General features: G+C 41.5%; 1 protein-coding gene across 4 annotated transcripts in view; it reads right to left on the minus strand.

Moving 5' to 3' along the window:
- Nucleotides 1-18,747, minus strand: part of SIN3A (SIN3 transcription regulator family member A) — a 62,175-nt gene extending 43,428 nt beyond the window's left edge. The window contains exons 1-3 of one of the 4 annotated variants that reach the window (XM_054565440.1): nt 18,541-18,747; nt 4,098-4,165; nt 2,112-2,332 (exon numbers count right to left, since the gene is read on the minus strand). In XM_054565440.1, the coding sequence (XP_054421415.1) occupies nt 2,112-2,300 (189 nt within the window). In that variant the 5' untranslated portion in view covers nt 2,301-2,332; nt 4,098-4,165; nt 18,541-18,747. The other 3 variants (XM_054565424.1, XM_054565445.1, XM_054565432.1) reach the window with 3 other exon arrangements.
- Between the last annotated feature and the right edge of the window lie 2,534 nt (nt 18,748-21,281).

Genomic DNA, 21,281 nt, shown 5'->3' on the forward strand with positions numbered 1-21,281 from the left:
GGTGACTTCCACTGGGATGACTAGGCCTTCATTTCTAGATCACAGCTGTAAACCTACCATCCGTCTCTAGTTATGACCTTCTTGAGGAAATCTGGTTCATTGGCAGAGGTTTGAATCAAGTCATTAGTAACTGCGGGATGATGTTCCTTCTGCTCTGGTAGCAGAAGCAACAAAACGAACTTTGCCACGACGTGTTTCATGCCAAGATCTTGTGTCAAAATCCTGGACACAATTTTTGGAATCCTCAGATCAGCTTCTAGTTCTCACACTATCAGTCGCCAGTCTTTGTTGATTGCAGTCTGTACATGTTCCACATTCTCAGGTGTTCTGCTCGTTGCAGAGCTTCCAGAACGTGGATCACTGTCAACAGATTCACAACCATCTTTAAAGTGTTTTTGCCACACTTTTATTTGCGCGGCACTCACTGCATCATCCCTGATGATTAGAAGACTTCTAATCATCCGAATAGTTTCTGTGGAGGAATGTTCAAGCTTAACACAAAATCTGATGCAGATTCACTGCTCTACTCACTCAGTCATTTTGAATGCGATGGCCACACAGCACACATGCTCACTCAGTGACGTATACCACCCCCACTGACTAGTATGGGGAAATTGTCGTTCACACATGCTCATTCCAGTCCACTATGCTTGGCTGTCAGGTTACATCAATATCATGCAAAGCATTCTCATTATTTTAACAATGGCCAGGCTTTTTCCTGACAGACCTCGTATAGGTATGTTTGCATATGCATACAAAATTTTGGAAACCCAAGAAATATACCAGCGGGATATAGACTGAGGGGTCAGAGGAAAAGGTAGTCTTAAATCTTTAAAAAAAAAAAAAAAAAAAAATGTTGATGTTGCCCTGGCTGGTGTGGTTGAGGCCCTGACTGGTGTGGCTCAGTGGATTGAGCACTCGCCTGTGAACCGAAAGCAGGTTCAATTCCCAGCCAGGGCACATGCCTGGGTTGCGGGTCAGTTTGCCAGCTAGGGGAATGTGAGAAGCAACTGATCCATGTTTCTCTCACACATCAGTTGTCTCTCCCTCTCTTTCTCCCTCCTTTCCTCTTTCTCTAAGAAATAATAAATAAATAAATGGTGATGTTTACTTTCATAATTTAAAAAAAAATATCAAATTTCTTCCATTTTTGCAAAGCAGAGTAAACAAGACGAGATGAATTATCAAGCTGGTCAAGATGTGGAACAACAGGAATACACAATGCTGGCGGAAATGTATAAATTGGCACAACTTTGAAAGCCAATCTGACACTACCTGCTAAAGTGAAGATGTGTACACCCTAGCACCCAGCAATTCCTCTCTTAGATACACAAGCAACTCTTTCTCACGTGCCCTCAAACCTGCTGAGTAGTCTGACAGAGAAGATAAGGAGTTTGCACCAAACTGTAAACCGACTACTTCACTAATAAGCGCATTGTTTAATCCAGCTGCCTTTTTTCCCCATAGCAAGACTCTCTTGATAAACATAGTATGTTCTTTTAGATTCTGGTGCAAACCACTGTGAATACCACTGCGCTAGAGAATCAACTAGAACATTCACAGTAGCATCTTTATAAGAGCATAAATCTGGAAACAGACTGGTTGTTCATCAACAGAATAAATAAATTGGATATATTCATATAATTCATAACAGTGAAAATGACTCAGTTACACAGAAAAATATGGCTAAGTCTTGGGAACCACACCGAGTGGAAAAAAAAGTGAGTTAAAAAAGAAAACACACATTTTCAGTTATATAAAAGTACAGAAATACCCAGACCAAACAATTTTATTGTCTAGAGATATAAACAAAATGACTTATATAAAGTCAAGGAAATGATAAATGCGAAGTTCTGATCAGTGGCTACTCAGAAGGGACAAAAAGGAAAAGGGGTTACAGAGAAATACACAGTGAACACCAAGGTCATAACAACCTTCTTTTTAAAAAACTTATGTGGTAAGTATGTAAGTGTACATTGTTTCCATTATTTTAATACCTTACACATATCCCGTGAATATTTTATATCTTACTGAATGCTTAATAAAAACTGTTCTAACTGAATGAAACCATCATGCTGGCCTTGGCGCAGTGCCTCGCAGCGCCAGCTCACCTGATAGCTGGGAGTGACGGAGTACTGAATGCCTGTGGCTGATTGCATGGTCTCGGCCACAGCCTCATACACAGGAGGGGCAGGGGCGAGCACACGGTGCTGGTGAGGAAAAGCCTCTGTGCTACCAGGGATCCGCCTCTGCTGAGCCGCATACACCGGAGACTCCTGGTCATCCAAACGTCGCTTCATTCTGCACTCATGCTCGGGGATGCACTAATAACCTGCAGAAACCACAAGCACAACATGCACACCAATTTGCGCACTGTACCATGTGTGCAATTTAGGACCAGTCCCCAGGTTTAATATAAGCTCCCTTCCCAGAACTGATTATCTACTGCATTCTAGGGATGATCACTGGGTAGTGTAAGTACATGCTTGTATACACACACCCAACATGAACCGGTTATCATAACTGAAAGACAAAATTTAAATTACAGCATAATTTAAATTAGTTTGGTACTGCGGAGTTGAGAAATAACCTCCAATTTAAAACACACAAATGTATCTTTTTTTCTTTATTCTCTAGTTTTCTCCTCAAATGCCATCATTCCTAATACAAATTACATATTCACATGCTACAAAAACATTCAAATGCTTCTTCTGGACTCACTTCAAAATCTAATACTCTAACTGTGGCCTAATTTTCAAAATACCAATTGTTTCAACAATTAAGTGGTATCATGGAAAGAGTACTGGGCCAGGAGTAAGAGAACTATGGTTCTAGACTTGCCAATATAAGAAGCTATTTCAACATTCCATGTGAGTTTGTTCCTCCAACTATAAAATAAGAAGGCTGAAATAGGTTAATTCCTAAGGTTTCTTCTGACTATAATTATTGAACACTAAGGAGATTCCAGAATCCCTTGATTTAATAATCCCTCGGTAGGGGGATACTTTCTTTCCTGCAGGGTAACACCCTTTCCTGAAGGACAGAAAAAGTCTAGTAACAGTCACCAGGTCCTGGCTGGTACAGCTCAGTGGACTGAGTGCCAAGCCAGAGAACCAAAGGGTTGCTGGTTTGATTCCCAGTCAGGCACATGCCTAGGTTGCAGGCCAGGTCCCCAGTAGGGAGTACTCAAGAGGCAACCACAGGTTGATGTTTCTCTCCTTCTCTTCCTCCCTCCCTTCCTCTCTCTAAAAGTAAATAAAGTCAGAAAGGAAGGAAGGAAGGGAGGGAGTGGAGGGGAAGCTTCTACCTAAGTCATCCACCCCTCTTGTCTTCATTCCCTGGGAACATGAAAGCCTTGAAGGTGAAACAATCCTCACACAGCCTGCCCAGGGCCACGTCATCTCTTCTCTGTCCTCACCATCATCCTAGCTCTGCCTGTCGCTCTAACTCTCAACCTTAAAATAGTGTCTGGTTTTCCTCACACCTAACAACCTGAAGTTAGTCCTGACACAGCAACACAATTGTTTCATTTGTAAGATGGCCATTTAATAATATCTTTTTGTAAATCTCAAACCACAAATAATCTCTATTGACTTTAACTTTAGATCTAAGAACTAAGTCTCCAAAATGTGTGTGTGATAATGTTGTATGCAGTTAACTGGAGTTCAAAACACAGTCCTGAGAGATACTAAAGGAAAATAATTTAAATGTCTTAACTAATCATGTTTTTGTATTAAGTAGTATGTTTAGCTCAATATTTCAAAACTTTTCAGACATAGTTGAGATGGAAATACAGACTTACTCATGCTATGTGATACTTAGCAAGCCATACTCAACCTCAATCTATTTTGAGATGAGGAAACGTCTAATAAATGGACAGAGTAAAGTCTTAAAGATCTTTTAGCTGTTACTTCTATGTACATAGATATTCTAAACCATAGTTTGGTGTTGGGTTCTGTTGGTTTGAAACCTAAGATGCTTAAACTCACCTTAGATTAATCTTTGTAACCAAAAGCCAAGTCATCACTTCATAAATGGAAAATGAAATTTAGACCAGAAGAGCACAGCATAGGACTATGGAAAAAAGACTAGAGTACCTGTCAAGACCTGGATTCTAATCCAAATTCTGACTCGAAGCTCTGTAACTTTGGTCCTGTTTCCTGATCTGCAAAAAGAGGTGATTAGACTACACTAGTGATTCCCAAACACTGGTATATGAACCATCTACAGGAAAATGAAAAAAGAGAAAAATAGAATTGTGGTGAGTTTTCCATGGGTTAAGTATTAAAATGCTTTATTCTGAGATCATGTCCTATCTTTTTGCTATTAAGACGTCACTTCTTTCATAAAATGATTGTGATTTTATAAAGTATTTAATTTCATTTGCCTCTAAAGAGTTTGCCTTCCAGATCATCTCCACGGCACTAAAGAGATTACACAGGGTCTGTACTTTCTCTGAACCATACTTTATTCCTTTAATAGTCACCACTCCTAATTCTATTCCCTAACCGGTTCTCAATATAAATTGCTTCTTCTCTAATCACATAGCCACTCCTTTATTTCAGGCACTCATCATCCCTTCCTTACACCTCAACTGTTTTCAAAACCCTTCAGCCTCGTCTACCTTCTAGGTTGCTTTTAAAATGGTCAACCCCAAATGCAAGTCCAATCCAGCTGTAAATTCATCACTGGCTTCTCATCATTTAAAATAACAATTCAAATTCCTTAGTTTTGCCTACAAAATTCCTCCTTACTGATTAGGGGATAATTTAACTTACTAATGATCTCTCTCCAGTCCCCACCTTATCATCTAGTCCTGTCAAATGTCTTCCCACTCTCTAAACAAGCCACAAGTCTATAAACTTCTTCAAGGCAGGGTTCTCTTCAAATTTGTCTGCATCCCCCCACAGTCTTTACACATCACAGATACTCAAGTAATGTATACACATAATGGAAAGAATAACCTAATAGTTAACATAACAGTTAACAAATACTGAGTGCCAAGCACCATTCTACACAATTTACAGATATTAATTTAATCCCACAACCAAGTGCTGTTATTCTCTAATCTATAAATGAGGAAATGGAAATACAAAGATTAAGTGGCCTGCCCAAGGCTGCACAGCTAACGGGCAAAACTAGGGATGAATCCATGAAATCTGCCTCCAGAGCCTGGATTCTTAACCTACCTCTCACAGAAGAGGAAAAATGAAGGAAGAGTTCCCTTTCACTTAGTTCAGACACACATGCTCAAGCAACTCCAGCTTTCTTTAATCTCTCACACACTAGGCCCATTCATTGTTCTTCAGTGTCAACCCAATAAAGCAGAAATGCTTTGGTAGCATTCATTCATTCATTCAATTAGCAAATATTCAGTAAGCAGATACGAAGGTGACAGATGATCTTGCCCCTTGCCCTGTAAAAGCTTAAAAACTAGCTGAGAAGATCTCATACAGTCTCACCAGTAATCTAAGAAATATAAAGTAAAAGAATATTTACTTCAAAGGAACTGGCTAAAACAGAATGACAGTGTTGTAGGGGTGAATGTGCAGGTATTGGGTAGAAGTTTTGTTTTGTTTTATTTTTTTACTTTATTTTGAGAGAGAGGGGAAGGGAGAGAGAAGGCAATCAATCAGTTGCCTTTCCTACTGGGTACCTGGTTTGCAATATATTCCAGGCACATACCCCAAATGGAACTCAAACATGACCTTTTGTGGGACGACGACCAACCCACTGAGCCACACCAGTCAGGGCTGGTGAAGTTTTAATTGGTACAGGCTACCTGGTTGGCGACTTGCAGGTCCAACCAATTTAATCCAGCCAATTTCATTTCTAGGTCTCTACCCTACACACCTGCCAACTATATTTATTGCAGCAAAGTATAAAAATATCTAAGTCTCTATCAATAGCTAAATAAACTTGATACATTGGTATTAGGAAAACTACGTGGCAATTAGAAAGATTATGGTTCCTCTACAAGGAAAGCACTCTAAGACATAGAGAACAAGACAAGCTACAGCTTGTTCCTTCCACCTCAGTGTGATCTCAATATAACACAATGAACACCTAAGATTTGTATATTTCATTGTATGTAAATTTTGTGTGAAAAAAAGTTATAATCAAATAATGAACTCTAGATAAGAATATGCATGCTCAAACACTCAGGTGAAAGTATACTATAATGCCTGAAATTTGTTTATTTATTTTTAATCCTCACCCTAGGACATGCTTATTGATTTGAGAGAGACAGGAAGAAGGGAAGGAAAGAGAGAGAGAGAAACAGCATCAGTTGCCTCTCGCCCTAACTTAGACCAAACCCCGTAACCTAGGCATGTGCCCTGACCAGGATTCACACCCGTGACTTTTTGGTTTACAAGACAACACTCCAACCAGTCACTCTAGCCAGGGCTGAAATTTACTTTGAAATACACCAAGAAACTATTTTGGAGTAACAGATGGAGGGATGGAGAGATGGATATGTGATAAAGCAAGTACTATAAAAATGGTTATAATAAAATCTAGCCTGGGCTGGATGGCTCAGTTGGTTGGAGCGTCATCCCATACACCAAGAGGTTGTGGGTTCAATTCCCAGTCAGGGCACATACTTAGGACGTGGGTTCAATCCCTAGTTGGGGTGCAAATGGGAGACAACGAATCAATGTTTGTCACTCACGTCAATATTTCTCTCTCTACCATCCTCCCTTTCTAAATCAATAAACATCAATGAGGACTTTTTTAAAAAAGGAAAAAAATGTCGGTGGTAGCATATATGGGTGTCCACTATAAAATTCTATCAATTTGTAGTATATTTGAAAATTTTCTTAAAATATTGGCAGGAAAAGCTAACAATACAAATCACTTTACAAGTGGTAGAAATAAGTACTATAAATTTGGAAAGGGGTAGGAATTTGTACATTGGGAAAAACTATAACAAGATGGCAAATGTTGAGTTATACCTTGAAAACAGGGATGAATTTGGGCATGGGGTACACAGGATGAAATAAAAATGTTATACTAACTATAGACTTACATGTGATAAAAGTTATTTACATCTTTGCCAATTCATCTATCTGACATACAGGGTGGAGCAAAAGTAGGTTTACAGCTGTGAGTACACAAAACAGAGTTTATTCTTGTATTATTAATTATTGAATTATTTTCCATGTGAACTGTAAACCTACTTTTACTTCACCCTGTATAATGCCCCAGTGTCTACATGTGCAGGCCCTGTGCTTAGTGTCAAGACTTTAGCACTGAATAGGACAGACTTCCTGCCCCACAACAACCACACTGACATGATTCCTATCAGTTGATGTGCTCCTCACAACATATGGGCACACCCTGAACCCTATTTAAAGGAAAACTGACACTCAAAGAAATTAAGTGACTTGTTCAAGGTCACATACCTGGCTAAAGAAGAGGCTAAACTCTCCCTAGAATACATGACCTATCTGGAGTAGAAATATCAGACAGACTCTAGTATCCTGCTTGCAGAGAGGTATAATGTAATTCTAGGCTATAAAGTATTCACATGACAACTGGTATTATTTTCAAGGGCCACTGTGGTCTCCAACTGTTTCAGATTTGGAGCTTACACTGTTTTCAGAACTCTTGTCTGTGAAAACAATTTTTAAAAAATCATTTTGTGGAATTTTGAGAAATGGAACCTAGTGAAAAAGACTTGTATGAACAAACAATATGAGCAGAACACTAAAAAGTCACCTGGACATCAGTGATAATATAAAGTGGGAACAGCTCCAAAATCATCACGCAAAAGCATCATAATGCCCAAGCAAAGCAAGCAGAGAAGGGCAATTCTGACGCTGCAGGGGAGACTTCTGAAGTGGGGTTGAAACTGGAAGCAAATGTAACAGATTTCAGACTAATGTTAGAAGGGCCGAAGTAAAAGCTAACACTTTCAGAATAAGAAAAATAACCAATTTTCTAGTTCCACAACCTAAAATGTCTTTAATCACGGTAGTTTCTCTCTTTATTCTAATACAGACACTTCCATGATTATTAAAACCCAAATGGAAAAAATCCAACTTTAAAGAATCTTATTTTTTTCACTTAGATTAAATTTCATCAATTGGCTTAAATGGAGACAACAGAATTATTTTAGTCAAGGTAAGCTCAGGGTAATAGTATATGGAACAAACTACCCTATTCTGGGCTCTTTTAAGTATGCGATATTGTACTTCCTTTTTTGAACTGCTTTTTACTTATGGTTGACCCTTTAGTGCCTCTCAATTTTGTATTGAAATCATTCTGAATTAGACACATTTTTAAGTTTCTCTATTTATATAATTCAAGAAATCCTCTGAAATTGCTCTCTTATTTGTGATCGGCATCACATAAAATATGTCCTGATCAGTTTTCTTCAATGAACAGTCTTGGAAAAAAATGGGAAATTTTATCAAAGCATTAAATGAATGTAATTACTTCAACCCAGTACAACCGCCCACCACAGTCTACTTCAAAACCTGCCTGAACCTTCCCTTCTGAATTTCACTCTGTTAGAAAATAAAAAGCATTCCAGAATAAATGAAAAAGGGCAATCTATTTAAATTTCCCATGTTACTTAGAATAATAATTCAACAAAATTAATCTGTTCTTCTAAAAAAAAAATTATTGCAGTGCCCTTGGCAGTCTTCCAGATCTGTCCCTTGCTTTAACAGTATTTGGACGAAACAGACCCAGGGATGCCCCTTCTTCCAGCCTCCAACCATCCTCAAACCTCTTTTGCAGTCACCACCTTTGGAACCACCTCAGCCATCCACAGCCTCTGAGACCAACCAAACACCATTTTTTGACCTTAACTCCTTATTGTCAAACAACCATAAGCTCCCAAATTTGTCAGAATTATTCTACCAACATGGAAGTTGCCATCGTCTGGTCAACCTGCCTCTGCAGACCTCTTATACCTACCTCTCTCTGAAGCCTTTCCAAGATGAATGGGGTAAAACTTGGGATGCCATGGAGGCCACGATGGCCACGGAGAAGAACCTGACCTGGGGGCCTTTTTGGATCTGCATGCTCTGAGCTCTATCTGCAAAGACCCTCAGCTCTGTGACTTCCTGGAGAGCCACTTCCGGGATGAGGAGGTGAAACTCCTCAAGATGGGAGGCCACCTGACTAACCTCCCTAGGCTGGCCTGGGCAATCATCTCTTTGAAAGTCTCAGCCTCAAGCATGACTAAGGAGCCTTTAGAGCCTAGAGGCCTTTGAGGGGCCCCCTCTTCATTATCTTGGTGTCTAGCTTTTGCCTGAGCCTCTCCCGGAAACCACTAGGCATCCTCTTAACCATCCTGGAGCCCTCTCCCATGCACTGGACCGAATGGAAACAACAAAGCTTCCTGCAGTAAGAAAACAAAAGAGAGAAGAGGGAGATGAGAGGGAGAGGAGAGGAGAAGAGAAAAGGAAAAAGACCACCACAAAATCTAATATCCAAACCTCTCTTGAACTTAGTTTTATATACTTCTAAAGAGATGATTCTCAACCAGGGGAGATTTTTGCCCCAAAGCACATTTGACAATGTCAGAAGACATTTTTGGTTGTCACAATTGGGGAAAGAGGAGTGCTACTGGCATTTTATGAGTAGAAAGACCAGGGATGTTGCCAATATCCTACAATGCAATGTAGGACAGCTCCTTACAATGAATTATTCAGTCCAAAATATTAATAGTGCCAAGGCTGAGAAACCTTAATCTAATATTATGATAATCCCATTTAGCATATACTATTTGTGAGCTTTGGTGGGGTTATGTCATACTGCAGTGTGACAGTTTTTATCAAGGTGGCTCAGGACAATCATCTTGGGTTGTACAAAAAGTAACACTGCTTTCTTTATGACATGTGATTCACCTTTAATCGTCAGTATTTTAAAAAAACATTATCATTTATCATTTGGGTGAAAAACAATTTTATTAAAAATTTTAGTAAGAATTTAAATAGCAAATCCAAATTATTAGTCCATGTTTTCCTGGTTTTGAAGGTATAGATAAATACCCAAAAAAGGCAATATCCGTTAAAATACAACTGACTAGTCATCAACTGTGACGCCATTCTGAAAATTGTGATTCCAGATTTCAGGTACAACTCTAGTAAAGTTTTGGCTTATGATCACTTTTGGGTCTTTTTTCCCCCTTTGCCCTTGCATCATCAAACAAAATACAGTGAAAACTCAGTACATTCAATACATTGAAAAATATACTGGAAAAAATTTTTTTTAATTTTTACTTATTGATTTTAGAGACAGAGAAGAAGGGAGAGGGAGAAACACAAATTTGTTGTTCCACTTATTTGGGCATTCACTGGTTGCCTCTTGTTTGTGCTCTGACCAGGGACTGAACCTGCAACACTGATGTATTTGGATGATGTTCTAACCAACTGAACTACCTAACCAGGGCCTGAAAGTTTAGTTCTTATTTTGGTTAAAAAGAGGACAATCATCTTCTAAGCTCCACACTACAAGCATTATCAGTTTTAGACAATAAATACCAATTAGAACAATCAATCCAATGATTTTTTTTCCCCTTCATTTCTACATCATGTTGATCACCTCTATACACATACCTGTGTCCACTTAACACCATACCAAGTAAGTTTTGGTACACAAATATCTTAAAAGATGAAAGAATACTATTATACATTCTTTTAGCAAATTGGAATGGTTTTGCTTGTTGAAAATATTGCATTCTGAAGTCCTTCCTGTGGAATAACTACCTAGATGAGTCATTCATGAAGAAATATGAAGACAAGATTCTCTTTCTTTTCCCTCAGAAATATATTATCAACTCAAATTCTTCAGACTGGGAAAATTCATCTAGGATATCCTCATCTGAAGACTCAAGAGTCTGTGACTTGGCTTATATTGTACAATCACACTATCATCACCATTGCAGTCTACAGTGCTGCTATGTATTGCATTGCATTCATCTACTAGTTCCTCTAATAACTGTGAAATGCCTTGCTGTTAGTTTTCTTCTCTGTCATTATAGGAGGAAAATTTTAAAAATATGGACTATTAAATATGTTCAGTGCAAGCTTTAAAAAGTTATGACAGTATAAAGAATTGACATACGCTTCACCAGATCCCCCAAGATTAACATCCTATATAATGTTTAAGACACTACACCCCAATTTCTTTTATAGTTTTCTTGAAAGATGCTGTAATGCTTTGGGCAAAAAGCAGTAAGAAAACTGAAGTGTAGAATTGCTCTGTCAAACTAAACAAGGACCGTTAGTACTTTTGTTTTCAAATCCCATGTCCTCAAGAGAAAAAAAAAATCTGTCACTCTGCGAAAAAAGAAAACTGAAGTGTATTATTTATGATTTATTTTACTACTGTATCATCCTTACAGGCAATTCCATCATTCTTCCATTTTCTTATTATTTTAGTCTTTTAAGCATTGTTGGGATTAATGATGAGTAATGATGAAATATCAAAATGTTTCAAGATACAGGTAAACTAAGATCATTGGGATCCGACAATATAGCTCAGATGTCGAAATAACTAAAATGAGTTTATTCCATTAAATTTTCTCCTTTGTTTGAAGACCTCCAATAAAAAATAAAATTCATGAAATATAAATCTTTACAAGTAGTACTGCTCAAAAAGAAACTCAAGAACTAAAATTGGGTCCAATTGATCCTGATGTTATAGGTAGAAAATTAGCAGAAAACTAGTTCAATTCAGCCCTGGCTAGTGTGGCTCAGTGGATTGAGTGTCAGCCTGTGAACCAAAGGGTCCCTGGTTTGATTCCCAGTCAGGGCACAAGCCTGGGCCACAGGCCAGGTCCCTGGGTTGGGGATGCACAAGAGGCAATCACAAACTGATGTTTCTCTCCCTCTCTTCTCTGCCTAAAAATAAATAAAACCTTAAAAAAAAAAAACAAAAACAAACTAGTTCAATTCAAAAGGTGTTTACTGTCTCAATGTTAACTTTTATGATTTAGATCAGTGTAGTACAGTTTTGTTGCGTTTGAGAAACCTTGGTGAAGGTTATATGGTAATTGTATTATTTTTTTCATTTTTTTTGAAGTCTAAAATTATTTCAAAATGAAAAGTTATAGTAATCACGGGGGACTATAAAAGAGGGAAATCATCACATATCCCTATTCTCAAAGATGCTGACATTCAGTTTGTGTGACAAGATTTCTATAAATTAATTAAGAATGGTAATAAAACAACAGACTAAGTGTAACAGAAGATGTGCTGGCTAAAGCTGTAAGAAAGCATTATAAAGAACAGGACTTGAGAAGATTCTCAAGAGCCTAGGTGGCTGTGTCACTTACCTCACACTGACTTTACCCTATTAGCTGTAATTCTGTCCCTACACAGACATGGGTACACACACCTTTCACCATCTTTGTATCCTCCATTGTGCTTTAGCACACTGCCTTGTCTGTGGTGGAAACCAAATCATTCATGCATGGCATTCATCCCCTCATATTTACTGAGCACATACTATGTGCCAGGCCTTGTTCCAAAAGCTGGGGTCATGCAGTAAACAAAACAAAAACTTCCTCTCTCATGAAATTTACATTTTAGTGAGAGACAGAGAATAAACAAAACATTCAGAATATTAGACAGTGACAACTGTGAAGGAAAAGCACAGGTTTTTGAAATGTTATTTAAGAGTGACCCAAGAATACTTCACTGATAAGGTTAACTTTTCAGAAAAACACAGAAAGGAGCTAGCCGTGTGGGAATCAGTGGGGGAAGCATTATAGGCAGAGGGGCCAGCAAATGCAATGACCCTGATGCACACATGTGCTTGCTATTTTCCAAGAACAGCAAACAGACTGTGTAGCTACAGAAGAATGGAAGAGAAACTAGCAGAAAATGATGTCAGAGAGGTAATGGGGTTGGGAGTATTAGGCAGCGAGCATATCATGTTTGTTCGCACTGCCATAATAAGGACTCAGACTTAGTATTCACACTGAAATGGGAAGCCACTGGAGAGTTTAAAGTAGGAAAGTAACATGGTCTGACTTGGATTGCTGTGTTAATAAAATAGTATTAAATGTAAACTGTGATTGAAAAATTAAATTAAAAATAAAAATCTGAAGAGGGGCAATAACAAAGCGGAGAGAACAGTTAATGTGCTACTGAAATAATCCAAACTAGAGATATTAGTGACATTCACTGCTGTAGTAGGGGCTTGGGGGCGGGGGAAATAAGTGGTCAAATTCTGGATAGTATTTTAAATACAGAGAAAATAGAATTTGTCAACTGACCTCGTGAAAAAGACAGAGAGAAGTCAAAGATATCCAGTAGATATCCAAGAGGAAATATCAAGAGGGCCACTGGATACGTTAGTCTATACATTACAGGGAAATCCCCAGTTAGAGACAGAATTTTGAACTATCAGCATTGCTTGGATTTTAGAAAAGTAATACAATGCACAGGGTAGCTCTCCAAAATTAAGCACATTCATCAAGTGGAGCATCCTAGACCAGTTAGTGCCCCTAAACTGAATGTGGAACCAAACTACCAACCAACCAACAGTCAAAAATCCTTGTACTTCAGAGATGCAGATAAGGAACTGTGGAGAACCTATATATGCCTAGTTCCCAAAAGGTCTGGGGAACTATCCATTGCTGAGATGCTGGTAAATTCAAAAGACTTGGAGGTATTTAAGAGTACAAAAGCCCGGGGCGGGGGCGGGATCAGAAATTGCTACCAGTAATCACAGAACTAACTTTGAAGCCAACTGCCACTGAACAGAAGTAGCCTCTGGGTAGCAACCTTCACATTTCAGTTTGTAAACTAGTTATATATCACTTAGTGTGTCCCTGTGTTACAGGTGCACTGTCCGGAGTGCTGAGGCTATATCAAGAAAGTTAAGTCCAAATATAGGTGGACTGTGCACCTCTGGTGCAGTGCTCCCTGAGGATAATCAATATCATTAGGTAGTTATCCTGAAAACTTAAAACGGACAAAAAAATCCATGTTTCTGAAGAAAGAGACCCCAAAAGAAAGTTACATAAAGGAAACCAAAGTTTTTTTGTGTGCGAGCGAGAATTCGAATTCACAATTTTTACAAAATGTCAGGCCTTAGCTGGGTAGCCCAGTTGTTTGGAGTGCCCACCGGTACACCAAAAGAGTTTGGATTCAATCCCCAGTTAAGGCACCTGCGTAGGCTGCAGGTTCAATCCCTGGTCGAGGTAGGTATGGGAGGCAACTCATTGATTTTTCTCTCATACTGATGCCCTCCCCTCCTGTCTCTCCCTGTTCCCTCCCTCACTTCCTCCCTCCATCTCTCTCTCAATATCATTAAGTACATATATTCTTAAGTGAGGACTTTTTTAAAAAAGTCAGAAAAATAAAGTTTCCTGAACTATTTGGAAATAATATAATTTAATAATGGCAGAACCCTGAATCACAGACTACTCAAGTATGCTCCTGGATGGGTTTCAGTATTGGACCTTAACCTCAACAAAAAACAAATATTTAGAATTATTTACTTAAACTGATACAAGAAGAAGATAAAAACACTAAGAAATTACTGCCACTACTCATTTGTTAGTAGAAACATAAACCCATGTTAAGGAAAAGAAGATTTAGGAAATAATAATTGACCATATTGATAATATATCCTGAGCTTGGCATGGTAACAGTAACATACATGCCAAATTTATCATTTCTTCATTGTGATTCTTAACTTTCCAAAGCAGAAGCAACCAGATCTGCAAACTAGAGAACAGGATTCACAAACCATGGAAGAAAGACAACTTGCCAATTTCAGCATGATGCCATTCCTTTTAACAATTCAAAACATCCTCTGGCATACTTTAGTAAGATGTCTAAGGTCATTTAACCACTCGATTCAACTAGATCCTACAATTTCAGACTCCATCCTCCTGTTTCTCATTCACTATCCCCTCTCCCTCCATTCAAAGGTAAGTTCTTCTTCCTCTGAATTCCTTACAGCTCTTTGTACTTGACTCTTATGGCATTCAATATACACTGATGTGTAGTAAAACCATTACACGTGTATTTGCCTTTCCTTCTAACAATGTAAGTAAACTTCTAGAGGACAAAGTTTCTTCCTGTGTCAGCTATTTAAGAAGATGGTCAATATATGAATGTTGACTGAATTCACCTTTAGAATCTGAGTCCCAATCTTTTCCATGAAAGCTGCTTTCAAAAGCACACTGCTGGTTCCTCAAAACATTAAACAAAGAACTGCCATATGTTCCAGCAACTCCACTTCTGGGTATATACCCAGAAGAATTCAAAGCAGGTACTTGAAGAGATATTTATACACCCATGTTCATAGCAGCATTATTCACAATAGCCAACAGGTAGAAACAACGCAACCCAAATGTCCACTGACATGACTGGATAAACAAAATGTGGTATATACATAGAATGGAACATTAATCACCAAAGAAGTAATTCCGACACATACTACAACATGGATAAAACTTGAAGACACATCTAAGTGAAGTAAACCAGACAAAACTAATAAATACTCTAAATAAGAATCCACTTCTATGATGTACTTAGAGTAGTCCCATTCACAGAGACAAAAAGTAGAATAGTGCTTGTCAGGGGCTGGGGGGAGATTTATTATTGTTAAGGGGTACAGAATTTCCATTTGGAAAGGTGAAAAAATTCTGGAAATGGTTGTGCTGATGGTTAAACAATGGGAATGTACTTAATGCCACTAAATTTTACACTTAAAAATGGTTAAGATGGTAAACTTTGTTATACATAATTTTTTTTACCACGATTAAAAAAAAAAGAAAAGCACACTGTTACTTCTGTTTACTATCCCTAGACCAGAGGCAGCCGAAGTGTAGACTTAAACACATGAACTCTGGAACCTGAACGCTTGGATCTAGGTTCTGGCTTGACTACTTATCGTATGTCTAACTCCTCAGTGCCACTTTAAAACATGGGTTCCATGGATTCCACTACAGAGTTGCCATAAAGAGTAAATGGGTTAATAAATATATATTGCCTAATTGAATACCTGAGACATAGTAAAGGCTCAATAAGTGTTGAATTCTTACGATGATTCACGGAGACAAAGGGTATAGTTTGAAAAAGCATGTAACCACCATTTTTGTAGGAACTACAGAAAGGAAAGTTTAAGAAACTCTTGGTTGGGGAGTTTGTGAGAAAGCCTTTTAAGGGACTGCACTAAGTTACTGAAGGCTGTGAACATCTTTTAATTCCAACTAAAACACACAGCCGTTAGCATCTGCCTTGCACAGTTCTACAGTATCCTGTCTGCTTGCACTGAAGATGTAAACAGGACTATGTTCTGCCAGGAATCTTATCAAATTACTACACACCTTCTTCCTTTAAAAACAACAACAAACCTTACTCTTTAATTGTGAATCTTATCTTTTTCATTACAAAGTGCCAATCTATGAAGGGTCTTTAATTCTGACAAATTACATAGTATGTACCAGTAATACTGATTTTTGGACAGGTAAGAAGCATTTATGAAGTTCCCTAGGAGAGTGTATCCAGGTTCTTACTTGAATTCTTAAAGTCTATGTTGGGACATGTGACTTGCTACACCAACAGACAACATGTTCTCTAGGGCAAGAATTAGATCTTCCATTTCCCAGCACACAGCACTGCAAATAGTGGAAACCACCACGTGACCAAACTTTCCTAAGTGGTAAATTCTCTACTATCTTCACTATCTTTGTCAGTTTATAACATCAGGAAAAACACCCAAGTGTTAGTCTCCATGCAAGTTATATTACAGCCACCATTAATCAAACTAAAAAGCTCCTGCTGCCTGAATTTCCTTAGCTGATAAGGTGAGACTCTCTCCATGTGTCTTGCACAGGGCACCAATCTCTCAGTCCCAACTGAGCAAAGCATAAATCTACAATTTAACTTTAGTTCAGACAATTAGCCAGAGAGCTTGCTCAGATGTTAGTAAGTAAACATATTCATTCAATACTTATTTTCTCATGAAAACTATCAAAAACAATTTCTCTTAAGAGAATATCAAATCAGAGGGGAAAAAAAATCTCAAAATAGTTCATTAAACCTGCAATGTCCTAAGGCATATCCCCAAAACACATTGGAGGGGTGCTGCATGTCATAAACAACGATGTCCTCACCTACACTCTACTTTTAATAAAACAGGTCAAGAACATTATATTTTATAGATTATAAATAGCAATTGGTCTAGATATTTTAACTGAACCACACAAAACCAGAAGGCTTTTCAAGAACACCTATAGCTACTTATTTGCAACTTATTTCTTTGTGAAATTAAGCTTCTGTAGAATCAGCTGTACAAAGCATTAAAAAATTCAAGAGTTGAAGAAACCAGAGTATTTATACAAACTGAGTTTTTAAACAAATGACCACCTTTTATAAACGGATAATTTTAATATAAAATAAATCCAACCCTTCCTTTTCTAAATATGAGCCTTGTGAAGAGCAAGAGCTCACAGCCTTTTCATGGCTAATTGTGTTTGAAGTCCTAAGGCACCGAAACAGTGGCTAAGTCTAACTACCCACCATCCCATTGGCTCAAAGGAAGCCCCGCCCCGTAGAACCACGTTATCTGAACATAAAGGGAACTCCAGAAAAAGGTTGTTCCCGGCCACATTACTAGTCTCTGAGGACTCTCTCGCAGTACCTCCCCCTACCATGGTCACAGCACAAGCAGCATTTGACCGCAGACTTCAACCAAGAAAACTTGGGCACCTCACCACAAAAATTACAACCAAGAAGAGTGGCGCCGACCATGCTCCCGCTCTCCAACCTACACGGTTCCAACCCCATTGCAAAGAGCAAGGCAGAGACAACAGCTCCAGTATCGGACCCTAGTGCCCCAGGGAAAAGGCAAAGCGGAGCTGCAAGAGTAGGTCCTAACACACCAACTTCTCGGGTCAGAGGGGCCCTCCCACCCCCCGGAGACATAGGGCGGGGCAAATCTAGGCGCGACTCCCAGCCAGACCCGACAGCGGGCTCTTCCGAGCCCCGCCTCACTTGCCAAGGAGGCGGAAACCGGGGGGAGGGGAAGGATGGCCAGGGGGCGTGGCATCACCGCTCCGTACGGCCTCTCCGGCCAACCCGATCCCGAGAAAGCGGAGGAGGGCGGATTTCACGCCCCCTCCCTGCCACGCTCCGAAGCCACTCGCGGGAGACCACCCTCTCGTCCCACACCCCAGCAGACCCGCACACGGCAGCTAGCCGAGGCCCCGCCCACCCCTAGAGGACGGGAGGGGGTCACGCGCAGACAGCACTCCGCAAACGGCCAGCCCCGCCCCTTTCTCCACAATCGCTAGCGCGCCGAACCCCACCTCCCCCCCACCCCCGCCTTCAACCAGCGGCGAGAGCCCGCCCTCTCCGCGCGCACCGGGACTACGCTCTCCTCCCCCTCCCGCACGGAGCTAGCCTGCTCCGCCCCCCACCCCCCTCACACATCCACACACCTCCCGCCCGCCGGCTCTACGGGAAGCCGAGGAGGTCAGTCCCCCCCCCTTAAAAATACACACCCTCGCGTCCCGCGTTACCCGCCACCTGGCTCCCCGGCCCGGCGTGCTCTCACCGCAAAGCTGCTTCGGCCGCTTCTTACTGCGTGTCCGTCTCAGCTTGAGCCTCGGGCTCAGTAGGGAGGCCCCGCGAACGGCGCTGGCATAGGCCCTCTGAAGAGGACTGGCAGGCTCCTTTCCGCTAACGATGCGGTCACAAACCCCGATGCCCAGACTAGGAAGGAGGGAGGGAGGGAAACTCTGAGGGGGGAAGGGGAGGGGGGGAAGATGGAGAAACCGTCTCCGCCGCCTCTACCGCCGCGGCCGCTTCTCTGTTACCCGGGAAATCCCGCCCACTACACCGGCCCGCCCAGCAAAGGAAAGACTGAACTTCGCTCCGCTACAGGCCGCTTAATCCGCCTGTTAAAGATTTAGCCAATTGCTGCATCTGCCCGCCCCTTACCCCTAGGCAGGGAGGGGGAAGCGGCTCACCTTCTCCACGCCTCTATTGGCGGGGAGCTTCCCGAACTCAACCCCGCCTATTGGAGATGAAATGCTGAATCCCACCCCCAAGCCACAACACTATTGGAGGAAGCAGAAAAGCTCTTCACGTCTCATTGGAAGACTCCACATATCACGCCCCGGGCCGTCTCAGCCACAGGCCTAAGAAGTCAGCGCTCGCCCTCGCCGATCATCGCATTGGATGGCTACCCTTCTCTCTCCCGCTGCTCTAAGGTAGGTAAGTAACAGATGTGGGGTAAAATGTCCGTGAGACAGGCTCCTCTGACCACACTGCCGGGACAGGCCCCGCCCCCAACCCGTGAATTGGATAGCTCGTGCCCGGTAGAAGCCCCATTGGCCAGAGCTCCCGTCTAGGAAGGAGCTGACTCCGCCCCACACCAGGAGGCTGAACCTTAGCAGTCCTTTTGTGGAATGTTTACACTAGAGACTGAGCGCAGCGAGTTTCAGGGCCCCAAACCGGAGGTGCTAGGAAACTCCATAGCAGAGGTCCTGTCCCTGGGATTCGAAGGGAGAGAGGCAACAGCATTCCCACCTTGGATGACCCCTCCGCCCCTGCCTTACAGAAAAAGAGAAAAGAAAAAAACCCTTCATCCTTCCTGTCCTATTCTGTTTTTTACAGTTTACATTTCTGCTCGCTGCCTCCTCCTAAACACATATATCCATAGCAGCCTTTCAGTAAGTAGGATACGGAATTAAGGACTGTAGACCAAAGCCGACAAGTAGCCCTAGAGGTTACCAACCCGCAGCACATTTCTAACACCTGCACTCCCCAAACCTGACCAAGCACTCTTAAAAAGGTGGAGATAAATATGAAAGCTGGGCCCTAACCGACAACGGGCCCTGGCAAGCCTCCGGAAGGCAGAGGGTGATCTCCAGGTTAAATCTAGAGGTATCCTCAGACTGTAAGAACGGAGGAAGTAGACCAAAGAGGCCATGGCATAAATAAACTTTCACTCAAACTTCAGAAAAGGATAAAAATTAGAGCTGGGGACAAAACATTGTAAGAACACCTGTTCACCTCACCCTTGGACAACAGGGGTTAATGGCAGTCCCTAGGCTCTCTCTTTGTCAGTTATAGAGGCTGCGAACACACAATGTGCTTGAAGTGCCTAGGTTGCTTTTATTTACTCACCATATAAGGTGGAAAACTCATACTGGCCTTGCTTTGGAGGGTGTTCACTGAGGGCCCGGAGAGGAGAGGGCGGGACTAAGTTTTCCCGCTCTCTCCAGCAAAAAGCCTACTCCGAGAGAGGCCACTCCACTAGTGGCAGGCCCCAGGGAACCCCTAAGTCATAACGTGTCCTCCCTATGCGATCCGGCTAAAATGTAAAGGGAATGAACGCCCAGCAACAGGTGGGCCTGACTCGAAGGATGGCTTCGAGTCCAAGGACAAAGGCAGCTAACTGTGAACCCCAAGAACAGTCGACAAATTGGAGCAGCGTCTCCAAAAGCCAAGTCCTGCTCCAGTACAGAGCTCTAAAAATAAGTCACACCTAGGGAAAGCGCACCCCGGGACAAACCCTTAGGAAGTTTCAAAGAAATGGCACTTCTGCAGAACTGAGGGCTACCCGTTAACTGTGAGTTGACTCGCGCCCTAGACTGCGTGCCACGCTGCGCTCCCACCTGACATCAGGAACCACTTCGAACCCAAGCAGGATTCAGCCATCCCCTACCTCTCTGCGTCCAGGCCAATCCTAGGTTGCTTGGAGTTTTAGACAAACACAACTAAGGAGAGCGGCTGCCTTACATTGGGAAGAAAAGATACTGTCAGCGGCCGCAGCATTCTCAAGGTTAAGCTCAGTGCGATCTTCGGAAAGTCAAGGGGCAAAGGAATAGCCAGGCTGCAGGGTCAGAACTTTAGTTCTTGTACCGGAAGGACAGATTCGACTCCCTCCTCTCAACCCCTGCAAAACCCCCGGAGCTAAGCCCCCAAATCCATTTACACCGTCAACCCTTAACTTCATAGCAAGGGCTACCAGATCTCGAGCCTTGGAGAAATGAATCTTAGTGTTTTCTCGGTCTCCCGCCCCGCCTTGCCAAGGCTCTAAACCCGGAACTTCCGGGCGGGAGACAGTTCTAAGGAGCAGAGCTAACCTCACCCATGTGCGGAGCGCGCACACTACCCGGAAAGGGGGCGGGGAAGAAGGGGTGGACTTCGCTCTCCTGCTCGTTACGCAAGAGGCGGGGCTATATCCCGCCAATCAGAAGTAGGGGCGGGACTTTTGCGCTCGCGGTGGCCGCAGGAATTCATTCCCCTGCCCAACACGAAAAAAACACCTAGAACTTAAACTCCAGC

Source organism: Pteronotus mesoamericanus, unplaced genomic scaffold, assembly GCF_021234165.1.
Source record: "Pteronotus mesoamericanus isolate MK-2021 breed Mesoamerican mustached bat unplaced genomic scaffold, CSHL_Meso_final contig_100, whole genome shotgun sequence".
Lineage (NCBI taxonomy): Eukaryota > Metazoa > Chordata > Mammalia > Chiroptera > Mormoopidae > Pteronotus > Pteronotus mesoamericanus.